The sequence below is a fragment of the Micromys minutus genome (assembly GCF_963924665.1).
Source record: "Micromys minutus genome assembly, chromosome: 4".
NCBI lineage: Eukaryota > Metazoa > Chordata > Mammalia > Rodentia > Muridae > Micromys > Micromys minutus.
Window position 1 is genome coordinate 76,399,393 of NC_137973.1, and position 14,015 is coordinate 76,413,407.

The window sequence follows — 14,015 nt, forward strand, 5'->3', positions numbered from 1 at the left end:
TGGACATTGGTGGTCTATTTAAAGCCATTTGCATAGATTGGACTTGCTGGAGAAATGTTGCCAAGAAACAAAGCCTTGACCCCAACCTTCCCTGACTCTTACACACAGCAGAAAATCTAAGCTCCGCCCCCTTGATATAAAAGCCCTGCATAACCTAGCTTCTATTTCCCTCCAGTCTCAAGACACAGGCTCTCAATTCCTTCTGTTCTTCAGAAAGTATCTTCTTGTTACCCAGAAATCCCTTCCCCCAGCTCAGCAAATGACTGCTTTATCACAGGATCCCAGTCTCTGCTCAAATATCGTCTTGGAGATGTTTTTTCCCTTGCCATAGGTTTGGGCTTGTTATTGAAGAAGTTTCATGTGCCCTGCAGTATAACTGTAGATTCCAGAGTCAGTAGTTAGAAATGAGTCCTTCACACCTATAGGGCTGTTTCTGTTCATACATGAAAGAGAAATGCCTTCTCTGCTACCCTTGGTCCTTGTCTGGATGCCTGCGGTTTTAAACCCTGAGACTCGTGTATATATTCTGTAAACAGCTCAAGGTGTCCTGAGAGACCTGCTCACAGGTTGTATGTAGGAGCGTGTGGGGAACACAATCTGTTGTGGTTCTGATTAATTCTGAATAGTTAAAAATATTTTCTGACGTCCCTGGGATTCACTGTCCTCTTAGGACAATATTAATTTATTTGAGATGAAATTTAAAGAGTACTGTCAGAAATAATAGAATAAAATTATTTTGAAAGAAAATTGTTCAGACCAAAAATAACATTCTATTATCTCTCTTTTGGTTTTGACAAAATGTGTGCAACAGAACTAGGAAAACATATAAAGAGCAATTCACCACAAATTTTAGAGAGGGTGCTTCACTTTTGTAGTATATTATAATAAGCCAAAAAATAATATAATGTTGAAGAATTTCACTGACAAATGGAAAATATATAGAAAAATCCATATTTTAAAGTTAAGAATTTAAGATGCTAGAGAGGTGGTTCGGGGTTAAGAGTGTTTGCTGCTCTTCCAGAGGAGCCGAGCTCAGTTCCAAGCACCCACATTGGGCATCTCATAACTCCCTGTAACTCCAGTTAAAGGAGATATAGTGCCTTCTTCTGGCCTTGGTGAGCAGCTGCACACGCACACACACACACGCACACACACACACACACACACACACACACATACACACACACACACACACACACACAAAGTACACATATTAAAACGAAAGAAATACTTTAAAATATATAGATGCATATTTTATTCCTAGATTATATAATTTATTCAAAGGAAAAAATAAGCCAATTATTTTATTCAACTTCCCCTACACTTATACAAACTTTAAATTTGAATCTTTTAACTCATACTCCTGGGTAACACATTTCTCCAATTATAAAAGATGAGGGATAATTTGTTTTCTTTTTAAAAGGCTTAAAAACCACAATTCTTATTCTACCTACCTACCTACCTACCTATCTATCTATTTATCTATCTGTGTCTCTGTGTCTCGTGTGTGTGTTTACCCAAAATTTCTTATTGGAAATTATCTGCACTTACATTTCAGATGTTATACCTTTCCCACAATCCCATCCCCCCTCCACCTCCCATTGCCTCCATGAAGGTGCTCCCTCTTCCAACCACCCTCTCCACCTCAGTGCCTTGGCATTCCCTACACTGGGAAAATGAGCCTTCACTGGATCAAAGTCCTCTCCTCTCATTGATGCCAGACAATGCTATCCTCTGCAGCATATGCACCTCAGGCCATGAGTCTTTCCATGTGAACTCATTGGTTGATGTTTTAGTCCCTGTGCTGGGTTTGGTTAGTTGATGATGTTGTTCTTCCCATGTGGTTGCAGACTCTTTCAGCTCCTTCAATACTTTCTCTAGCTCCTTCATTGGGGTCCCCGTGTTCAGTCTGATGGTTAGTTGCAAGCATCCTCCTCTGTATCAGTATGGTTCTGGCAGAGCCTCTGATGAGGCATCCATATCAGGTTCTTGCCAGTGAGCACTACTTGGCATCAGCAATAGTGCTTGAGTTTATTGGGTGCATATGGGGTGGATCCCCAGGTGAGGCAGTCTCTGGGGTGAAAACTAGATTCTCAGACGGGCATGGAAGCCATGCTCACCAAGCCTCTTATTTTTCAAATGAGATCTCTGTGACTGAATCTGTGGAGTGCACCCAAGAATGTGTAAGTTACCAAGATCAAAGATCAGAGCCTAAGTCTCTCCGTTCACAGACTGTCCCCTCACAAGTCACAGAGCCTCTCAGACAACTGGAGGATGAGGAGCTGCTGGGGAAGGGAGCGGCAGAGAAAGTGATCAGCCACAGGACGGCTTGAGGGACAGATTCCTAACAACGCCGGGCTTTGGACCTCCCAGTCCTCTGATTTCATCCGAGCACCACTGCTGTTCACAAATCTCCCTGAATATTGAGAAAACTTATCATTAAATCCTCCAAACCAGGGGAAAAGCCATCTGTCCCTTAGCCCCAGAGAAATACTTGACCAAGACTAAAAACACTCTGTAGTTAGCACCACTGGACACAAGAAACATGCCAGTAACTGTTGGATAAGGCATCCTGTAATGGAAGTCCCCAAGTTTAAAAGGACGAGCCACTCTAAACTGAACCAGCCTAAGAGCCTCTGAGAGAAATAACAACTGCCTTTACAGAAGGAAGGAACACATGCAACTTATACACGGAAAAGACCACATACTCAGATTCAAGGTCATTCGCTGGTTTCCTTAAGTCAAATGATAAGCTCTGTTACTCTTCGGGGATTCATGCAAATTATGGGATGGAACAGAGAGAACCTGGTATAGTTTAAAGAGAACATAGGCTTTCTGTACAGCCACTCAACCCATGACCACAGGCACCTCCATGAATGCAGTTGCCCTCGGGGAAATGACAGTTTATCTACGAAGCTCGGCATGTGGCGGCAGAAAGCAGATAAACTTCTTAGCGGTGTGAGCTAAAGGGATAAGGGAACTAATGACACATTATGAGGTTGGAATCCCAGTTTGTTTATTTGCTTACATGACCTGTGCACGCCAATGTCACGCTAGGTTGCCTGCCCTCTCTTGTTGCTGGATAACTATGCCATTGGGTCGTATTTGTGGTGAACCGACTTGCTCTGAGGAACGAACTGAAGTGGATTTGACAGTGTCCGCAGTAGGAAGACTTTGCTCGTTTTCCTATGGTACATTCCTCCTTTGGAATAAATATAGGATAAATGTTTGGTACTGAACCATCAAGGGGATTTCATAAATGTCAGAGACATGGTAAGCGGTTCGGCTGCCCGGCTGTTTATTATTTTTGCAGCGTTGATTCAGGATGGACCAAATTCACTCTAACCTAGGCATGATTGGAACAGAGACTGTCACTTGTGGCGGTATTCCTCCAACTTAGCAGGAAGCTTCTAAGGACAATTGTATTGCCCTCTGATTAGCTATGTATGCATACAAAAACAAAATAAATTTGTAAGCATAGACCTACAAACTGTGGAATGTCTATCAGTCATATGAGAATTCTCTGGCCTGCTTAAGTAACTGTGTGTTCTTTGTTCTGTCTTAGCAATAAAGCATGCTGAGTATGAGGCCAGTTACGGTATCAACATTATTTGAAACCAGCTGGATATTAGTTCTTCTTTTTGCCATCTTCTAACCATAATCTGAGTCTGACTCAATATGATGTTAAAATTCAATTCTCCATCAAATAAGCTAACTTTAAGCAGATGTGTAAGGCATGAACAATGATTGTGTTAGTGCATTTTGAAAAATGTCAGCATAACTTTTGGCATCTAAATGCACCCACATTTAGCCTTTCTTCTTTCTAAATTAATAACACATCTAATGTTCTTCCAATTTGCTGTAAGAGTTATTGAGCATCTAGTGTGTATCAGACACTATATTCTTGTTCCAGAAAACTAAAAGGCAACAGACATTTTATCAGTCCTTAGGTACTTTCCAAAGTGCCGAGCTCTGTGGGATGAAGAAAAAACCTAGTAGTTAGTTGAGGAGAATGGAGCGTCGAGCCAGGTAGTTGCAGTGGATGTAGGATTTAAAGAAACAGGGGGAGAGAAGTGGGTATTTATCTATCAGTAGATAGAATGGATATGCAGGAGTGTGGGCAATAGAACTCATTTATGAAGAACCTGGGGTGCTGGGCACGGTGATACATACTTACCACCCCTGTGATAGGGAGGCTACCACAAGACAACTGGGAGTTTGAAGCCAAATGGGCTACAGAGAGAAAACCTATAGGAGGACAAGAATGAATGGAAGGAAGATGGGAGAAAGTAGAAAGAGAAGGGCAGGGCAAGGAGGCTTTGGAGATGTGCAGGCAGCTGGCAAGGGAAGGTGTGGGGTCGTGTTGGTAAAGACCACACCTTGAAGAGGAGGCAACGGAATGAGGTATCCAAGAGCATCATTTCTGTATTCAGCTTGCTTAACCTTTGGTCCTACCTCTGCTGCTCATTCACTGACTGCTCAGTTGTTTTGCTTTCTGGGGTGTGACATGGAAATGCAGCACACAACTTAGCACATGGATGGAGCTCAGTAAAGCGTGGTGAGCCACACTGTTGAGAAATGTATACTTTTCCCCTAAATGAGAGCCATTGGATGTCTATCGAATGGTCAGATTCCAGTTCCTAAGAAGAATGTCACATAGCCCTGGTTCACAGAATGTCCGTTTCTTCCTTTATTGTGGCATGAAGGGGAGCAGGTCATCTCTTGGCCTCTTTTTATATTTGAGGGTCCACCTGTATGGCCCAATTGCCTCTCAAAAGCCCCACTGCACTCCAATGAGAGAAATCAGGACAGTATTTGGATGTTGAGGGTTGGGGGGACACAGGAAGTAGGCCATATTATGTGATTTACCTTGAAGATGAAGAAATATCTTGGAGATGTTTGGAGGGATACAGCTTATAGATGTGCGAAGGAAGACAATATATAAAAGCAACGAGGGTTCCAGCTTTGGTGGTTAAGTGGGGCTAATTTAGCCTTGACTTGTCTACTGGTGCCATGGCTCTCAGATTGCCTCCCTGAGTACTGCACACACTCAGCCTCCCTGAGTCCTGCACACACTCAGCATCCCTGAGTCCTGCACACACTCAGCATCCCTGAGTCCTGTACACACTCAGCCTCCATGAGTCCTGCACACACTCAGCCTCCCTGAGTCCTGCACACACTCAGCCTCCCTGAGTCCTGCACACACTCAGCCTCCACGAGTCCTGCACACACCCAGCCTCCACGAGTCCTGCACACACTCAGCCTCCACGAGTCCTGCACACACTCATCCTCCATGAGTCCTGCACACACTCAGCCTCCCTGAGTCCTGCACACACTCAGCCTCCATGAGTCCTGCACACACTCAGCCTCCCTGAGTCCTGCACACACTCAGCCTCCATGAGTCCTGCACACACTCAGCCTCCCTGAGTCCTGCACACACCCAGCCTCCATGAGTCCTGCACACACTCAGCCTCCCTGAGTCCTGCACACACTCAGCCTCCATGAGTCCTGCACACACTCAGCCTCCATGAGCCCTGGACACACTCAGCCTCCATGAGCCCTGGACATGCTCAGCATCTATGAGTCCCACACACTTAGTTTCTGTGAGTTTCTTGCGCATGCTTAGACTCTGTGAGTCCTGCACACACTTACCCTCCATGAGTCTTGTACACACTTTTAAGTTCTGTACTGAGGTCTAGGCTCTGATGTTCCAAATTTGAGAGTATATTTTTTAATTCAAACTTTCGTTGCCTAGGTGATTCCATGGACCTATTGCTCTCATTTTGCTCTCATTTGCTCTTTTTTATTGTACCTTCTTACCTCCTTATAAAAACTGGCATCAGTGTTGAGAAATAAGTACGCTGAGATTTTTGTATTGTTTACAAGCTAATTAAATTTTATTTAATAAAAAAAGAAAGAAATCTTATATCATAATTTATTTAATTTGTTATTATGAACAAGTTTAGTTTTCCAACACACACACACACACAAATTAAACTTAAAAGTAGTTTAGAGTTGTAAGTCATCATTCATTGTTAAGGGCAAGAGTTTTTATGTAGAGAATCTATTGTGAATCACATGATGTGCACCACATCAACAGGCAATGGCAGAGGTTGGATCTTGATTGATACCAAATCTAAAGCAATCTGCATGTTGTGCTTTGTCTTCCATTCTTTTAGGGTCCCCAAGGACCAAGAGGTCAACCAGGACCCCCTGTGAGTTCATTTTTATTTTTATGTTTGCCATTGATAAACATACTGTTTCTGGTTTTGAGATATTTACTAACTGGGTTTTCTTTTGTTCTGTGATTATGTTCCAGGGTCCACCTGGAGCACCTGGTCCACGAGTAAGTCTTCTTGCTTGGCTTTACTCTGTTCTGTCTCAGAATATCAACTTTGTGTGTGTGTGTGTGTGTGTGTGTGTGTGTGTGTGTGGTGTGGTTGTGGTGTGTGGATATGTATGTGTGTGTTGTATTGCATGTGTGTATGTTACATGTGTGTACATTATATGTGTGTGTGCATGTATGAGTTTTGCAGTTGTGTTGTGAATGACAAAGGAGGATGTCAGTTCTCCTTGTTCTATCTTCCATCTTAATCCTTTGAGACGGGTTCTCTCACTGAACCTGGAACTCTTAAGACCAGGAAATACAGATTTGCAATCCCTGCTCCTACAGCTGGGGTTTGCAAACTTGCTCACCCATGCCTACAGTTTCACATGGGTGCTGTGCTGACTCAAGTCCTTATGCTTGATGACAAGTGCTCTTATCCAACTGAACTATCTCTCCCACCCCATCATGTGAACCGTGAACTGTTAAAGTCATTATATACTTCTGATCTACCTTAGTTCTTGTTGGTAAGTCAACCAGCTATGATAACTTGGAATCCAAGCCCCATATTTCTTATCTAAAAATGAGTAATTGCATTTCATGCTCCTTTTCTTTTCTTTTTTTTTTTTTTTTTTTTTTTTTTTTTTTTTTTTTTTGGTTCATTTTGGACACTGAACAGTAAAATAGCATATAGCTCAGGATAGTACATAATAAGTACTCCATTTCTTCTTGTTTCTGGGACTTGGCTCTTTATTTTAAATCTTTATTTTTTAACAATAATGCTTTTCTTAGGTTTTACATGAATCCTTGTCAGTTGCTAGTGTCTGGAGAAGCCATTAAATGGCTCGTGTGTTTGCTTTTGATCACACTACCGCAACCTAAAACGTGCTAGGCTTATTCTAAAATACCATTTCTATTTCTTTGGCTATTATCACCGGTATGTCAATATTCTAAGTTTAGATCCTCTGTCTACTGTATATTTTAAAACTTCTTTGACCTCCACTTCCCATGCAGGGTCTCCATATATCCCCAGTCTTAGCCAAACCTCGTCCAGTTGATCTCCTGGTCACAAACTGTGGAAAGTGATCACATTTCTTTCCCAGTTGACATCCACTCTTTGCTCCAAGCAATGGTCAGCCTGATGTCTTCCAAGCCATAATTATTTTCACATGCTGTGCTAGGGTCATTTACATCATGACAGTTCTGGATAGCTGTCCACAGTGTTCCATATTTAGCAGATTCGGAATTCTGCATTACCCTCAGCCTTACTTTGCAACTGGGAACAATTTTCCAGTGAGTGCCATGGGTCTTTCACACACACTATGCCTCTCTGATCCCTCTTGTCCTCTATGTCCTTGCAATGCAAGGACTCGACCATTGCCTGACCGTTGCCTCCTCATCTTATGGTGGCTTTGGGAAGTCATGGCTATCTTCCTGAAACCACGTTCTAAAGAGTCACAAAATGAACGGCAAACCAGAAAGCTGTAGAGAAAATGTTTGTAGTTAAGAAACTAATTAGGGGGTGTATCCCCTTCTCTCAGATTAATGAGTTGCCACATTACTACAATAAAGGAGGCACATGAACAGTTCCTTCTTTGAGAAAATGACTGTGGAAATGAATATTCACGTTGAGGAATTAAGAGGCTTAAACTAGAAGATACCTCTGCTTGACAAATGGGTTCTCCATACATGCTACATTTGATTCCTACTTTGCCCTCTCGATCTGCTCTGTCTTCCTTATTCTTATAAAATGTGAAAGCATATTTATTTCCCCACACTGTATGCAGAGGCCAGTGTATGAACAGAGTCTAGCATTGGGGCAGGAGAAACAATAACTGTCATGGCCTCCATAAAACCACCCTGATCCATCTCCTCATTGTACCCTGAGATAGAATTGATAGCTCTCCCTTCTTCATCCATGCTTACTTTATGTTTGTTTCCCATTCAAGTCCTTAATATGCACTTGAATACATGTGTCATGTCTGAAGCACCAAAGACAAAAAACAAAAGAACCCATACACCATGCTTCTCTCAGACTACTTCAGCATGAATCAATCCCCTGAGGGAAAGGTCTCACTTGGACATAAGATGACTGAATTAGATGTAGAAGCCTGAGGAAAGACAGTAACAGGTGAAGTAATGCTGTAGCGTTAATACTCAGGAAGCTGAGGGTCACCAATCCAAGGCCAGCTGGGCGACATTATGTGACTGTCTCAGAGAAACAAACCAAAGGATTAGAAATTCTCTCAGCGATTGTTCAGCAATTACTTCAGAGTACAAATTGGGTTCGTTTTTCCATGGAAGATGAAACCAATTGAGTGAGCCTCTTACAATATTCCTTTCTAATAAAAACAAAATTAAATAAATATATATAAAATAGACCTGGGGAGACAGCTTAGCGGCTGACAGTGCTTGCTATGAGAGAAGAAGTCCTGAATCCAAATCCCCATCCCCCGTGTAAAAAGGCTGGTGTACCTACCTGTGTAACACAGCCTAGAAAGAACAGACAACAGACATGTCTGCACCTGTCTCTGCAGTTATATGTTCTAAAATGATAAAACTGGTGACTTTTATGCTACACGAATCTTACTTTAATAAAACCTCAGTATGACATTAATGGTAAGACTGAAGTGGTTTTTGCAAAGCCATTTTGTCACTCGTGAACCTTGTCATGTGTGAAATTTTCTTGCAAGAGGGAAGAAGTTGGAGAAGCTCTAACCAGCACCCATTCCCCAGCCCTCCAAAGGCCTGTGGAATTAAGTTGACTCACAGTCCTGAAGTACAATGGAAAGTGAATGCATCAGGAAAAGCAGTGTTTGTGGATCATGGTGAGTGGAGGCGTCTGGTAATGACTAGACCTCAGTGTCTGAGGTATGATACTTGGAAATCAATGAAGAAATCTATCCCTGGAAGCGAGAGACAGCCCTTCATGTGCCAGAGGGAGGAGCAGGATGAGAATGGGGGGAGGTGTCTGCATGTGTGTGCATGTGTATGCATGTGCCTGCATGTGCGTGAGTGTATGTACATGTATATGTTTATGTGAGTGGACATGTGTTGGGAGTGTGGTGAGGTAGAGACATGAAAGTTTCAGCTAATTACTTCAAGGATCAACTGTGAAATTTGAAGATGTGAACAGAGAAGTGTCAGACAGGTCCTTGCTTCAAGGACCACATGTTGTCCTACAACAGAGAGGATCAAGTCCTCGAAATGATTCCTAGTCCTCAGTGATGTCACTACCCACCTTGAGACTTTGGAACACTCTCCCAAACCCTGAGGTGCCCAGGTTAGATCTGTGTTACCCCCGTGAACACAGAAGAGAGAGAAAAGATTATATTCTGGCACAATATAATGAAACGTACCTAATTCCTGTTATTTGAAACCATGAGGGGTCTCTGCAGCTGTTAATCGTCTGTTCGCTCCTTGTTCTGTTTCTTATTTTATGTGCATGGTTTGTAAAAAGGGGGTAAGTGATTTCTCACATGATAATTAATGTGCTCTCTCCCTCTTTTACTAGACTACATGAGGAAGCTGTTCTGTTTTATTTCATTCTGGACCCTTTCTCTGTACTTAATGATAGCTTTATACTCAGATGTGGGCAGTTTTATGCCCATGTTTAAAACATTAAGTGATTTTTCATGTTAGAATATGTTCTCTTAAACTAGGATGCATAAAGCTTTTTTCTTTTCTTCTTTTCCTTTCATTCCTTCACTGAACATAGACCTTTTTCAGACACTTTGTTTTGAAACAGTGTCCCAGGCTCACCTTGTGCTCAATTTCAAGCGCTGGGACTACAGTGCCACCGCCACACCGCCACACCCAGCTCCACATGAAAGCTCAGTGCTCAGCTGAGGACAGCCCAAGCTGTTACTGAATGACTGTCCACAAAATTCTTAACTCAATCTAGCTGGGTTTTCAAATGACAGAGTCAAGTCAGCATATGGAATTCCCACTAAGTGTCAATGAATTCCCACTATGTGCTAAAGGGTCTACTGGCCTCTTGGAATAGTCCAGGAATTACAGAAATGGGAAGAATGCAAAAAAATTTTTCATGATACTAAATCCTATGAAATGTCTTTGTTTTCACTGAGCTGTTGTTTGCAGGGGCCATGGTTAAAATGTTGGCTGCCTTGGCATCATTAAGTACCAGCCTCTACTGATCCTCATTGTATTCTTCACTCACATGATCAAAGAAGGTAGACCAGTCATTTCTTTTAGGAATATCCTGTTCTCTCATTCAGTCTTGTGTTGGTACATTGTTTCCAATGTTTTCAAACACAATTAGTACAAATGTCCTGTCAATACACCTATCACTTTATATCTGTGGAATATCCTTAGGACCAACCCAACTCCAAAGGTGAGATGTACTTAGTCAGCATCTCTTTCAGCACCACTGGGACAAAGCACGGAAGAGAAACAACTCAGAGTAAAGGGTTATTTTGACTCAGAGTTTCAGAGGTTCTTGGCTACATTGTTTCAGGCTTATGACATCAAGGAATATCAGATGGTAACCAAGTGAGAGAAAAACACTGACATCCCAGACCTGCTTTGTAACCAGGCTGGCCTTGAACTCAGAGATCTGCCTGCCTCTGCCCCCCAGTACTGCATTTAAAGGCGTGCACCACCACTACCCGGCCCAAACCTCCTTTAAAGTCATACTCCTAATGATCTAGCTTCTTTGTAGGAGACCCCCATCACCAGAAGGTCCTACAACCCCCATCAGCACCACAGACTAGTGACCAAGTCTTTCATGTGTGGGCTTCTTGGAAACACTCCAGATCCAAACTCTGCTGGATGATCATCAGCTGTACATAGTATTATTTTTCATTTTGGTTTAGTATGGGCAACTTGAAAACTGCCACTTTAAGCACATATCAATGTACTTCTGGCATGGCTAATATCTACTGTTTGGCCAGTTTCCAGACTCTTTATCATCTCCCCAAACTGAAAGTCTGTAACTTCAAACCAATTAAGTCCCAGTTTTTCTTCTCTCAAGACCCTGGCAAGCATCATCCTCCTAGCTCAGTGAACTTGGCTATTGGTTATTTTACATGAATTAATCATGTGACATTTGCTCTTCTGTGACTGAGTTACTGCCTTAGTATTGCTTGACCTTTTAGCCTGTCATAAGTATGTATCAGAATTTCATTATGAAGACCTAAATAATATTCCATTAAATTTATAACATTGGTTCATCAAGATGAATGCTTACATCGCACCCACCTTTTGGCCATTTTAAATAATAATAGTATGAGCCCAGGTATGTAAATACCTGAGCCCCAGTTTGTGACACATTTGGGTCCATAGCTGCTAGTGAAAATGTTGAATCATAAAGTAATCTTATAGTTAAGCTTTTGAGAAACTGCCATAGAGAATTACAGAGCACCTGCCCACTTCCCTTTGAGCACTGCTTTTTGGGGTTTGGTTTGGCTTGGTTTTTAATTCTGAGATTATAATTACAACATTTTCCCTCTTTTTCTCCCCTCCAAACTCTCCCATATACCCCCCCCCCACTCTTCTTCAAATTCATGGCCTGTTTTTTTGTGTGGTTATGGCATGCATTTGTGTGTGTGTGTGTGTGTGTGTGTGTGAGAGAGAGAGAGAGAGAGAGAGAGAGAGAGAGAGAGAGAGAGAGAGAGAGAGAGAGAGAGAGAGACGCTATATATATAATTCAAAACAGAATTAGGTTGTCTAATACCACATAATTGGCTTCGAAAGCATACATACAAGTAGTATATGAACAGAACAGGTTATGTTTAGCAATATACCTGTTTAGATACACACACACACACACACACACACACACACACACACACACACACATATATATACAGTTTAGTAATATTAGTAATATAGTTTAGTAATATAGCACACACACATATATATACATATACATACTACTTGTGTGTATGCTTTCAGGGCTGACCATGTGACACCAGACAATCTAACTGTATTCTTCCCCAGAAAGGCCACCCCTCCCTATGCCAGCTTCCTTCTGTGGCCTGTATTTCTTTGAGCAGGGTTGAGAGCTCATAGGCTTTTCTCCATCTTGTTTGGCATGTCTGTTGGTGTTTGGTTTTTGTTTGTTTGTTTGTTTGTTTGGGGGAGTTGTACTTTTGGTTGATCCTGAAGATACAATACAGACTCCTCACATACACAGGACCAACTGCAACTGTGTCCTTGTTAAAAAGGAGACATTTCGGATTCTGCAGTGGCATACCCCTGGAAATCATATTCCTTCCCTCAACCAGAATTCATTCTTGTTGATTCTCATTGACGCTGGTTGACGTTTCTGAACTGTGGAGTCTCTCCAACCTTGCTGTGTAGGAATATTGAAGTCCCTGCCCAGCTAGCTCAGTGCTTGGCTAATTTCTGTTAAAGATTTCCTGCTAGGTTTTCCTACACACCAGCGGTGATAAGGCCACCTTTTTTTGCTCGTGAGATCTACGTGTGATTGTGGTACCATTTCGATGTACAGCCAGGCAAGTGGCAATTACACCTGCTGTCATAGAGCCTCAAGATCAGCCAGAGATGAGGGCTTAGCACTTCTCAGGACTCTCTGAACACATATGTAGTACTAACATCACATGGAGTTTTAGTTCCGGAATATGGTCAGAGCTTTGGACTAAGAACTCTCTCTAGCTTTTCTCTGGAAACTCTGTTTCCCATAGTGGTTGCTTCATTCCCTGCTGTTTCAGATAAAGTTAAAAACTCACTGCATATGCTTTGGAAAAAACGCTCCCAAGGAGAGCCTCTTGTCATACTGAATGACCACTGGATAAGGTAAAATAAAGACAGTCTTAGACGTCTTCCTGGGAACCACCAGAAAGGTCAAATAAAGAGAAGGTCTAGGAAGTAAAATTCCCCCTATAGCCATCACATTTTGCAGTTTGTTGACTTTGTCAAAATTCAAAATCATAATAAATTTGGCTTTGTAAGCCCCCTGGCTTTTATTTTTACTTCTAAAAGTAGACAGTGCTTAGTTATATGAAGTGGAATGGCTGTTCTGATGATCCGAGACAAACTGGGAGACAAAATAATACTGGGAAACACAAACCCACTGACTACAAAACTATGTGAGTGTCTTACCTTCCATCATCAATCTAACAATAAAGATGTGCAAAAGCATAGGCCAATATCACCCGTATAGGTTCTCTACCTATACAATAACACACAGGAATATTTGAGTGATCTTATTATGCAATAGATGTATTATTATTTTAAACAATCACTAAGTCATTTTGAATTTTATGTTCATACTTCTACTTTGGAAAATACCAAAAGTTCTAACTCATAAAAGCAAAAGTCTCCTGGGGTACTCAATGATACTTTTGGTTGGCTGGATTTTGTATCTTATGGTGCTGAGGATGGAACCCATGGCTATTGTGTTTGGAGAATTGCCCCTGAATTACAGCCCCAGTCCCACTCAGTCATATTAAATGTCCAAGGTTTTTTGATTCTAAAGAGATGGGCTAGGTGTTCTGATAGTTTTGATCATATTCCCGAAGCCAGCATGGTGCACCTATAACCCTAGCAACGGGGTTGCTGAGCCAGGAGGATAATGGGTTCAATGATATCCCAAGTTACGTAGCAAGACTTCCTCTCAAATTTTCAGGACTGCCTAATGTGCAAAAGATTCTTAGTCTAACCTGTGCTCCTTGAAGAGGTCACGACCCCTGGACTGTAGCCAGGG

The 14,015-nt window shown here is 42.0% G+C and overlaps 1 protein-coding gene across 1 annotated transcript in view; it reads left to right on the forward strand.

Annotated features, from left to right (window-relative positions):
• COL24A1 (collagen type XXIV alpha 1 chain) overlaps positions 1–14,015 on the forward strand; it is a gene marked incomplete at both ends in the record, with an annotated part of 253,479 nt that overhangs the window by 225,787 nt on the left and 13,677 nt on the right. Inside the window, 2 exons of the mRNA XM_080916055.1 lie at positions 6,180–6,215; positions 6,320–6,346. Of these exons, the coding sequence (XP_080772181.1) occupies positions 6,180–6,215; positions 6,320–6,346 (63 nt within the window). The remainder of the gene's footprint in view (positions 1–6,179; positions 6,216–6,319; positions 6,347–14,015) is intronic.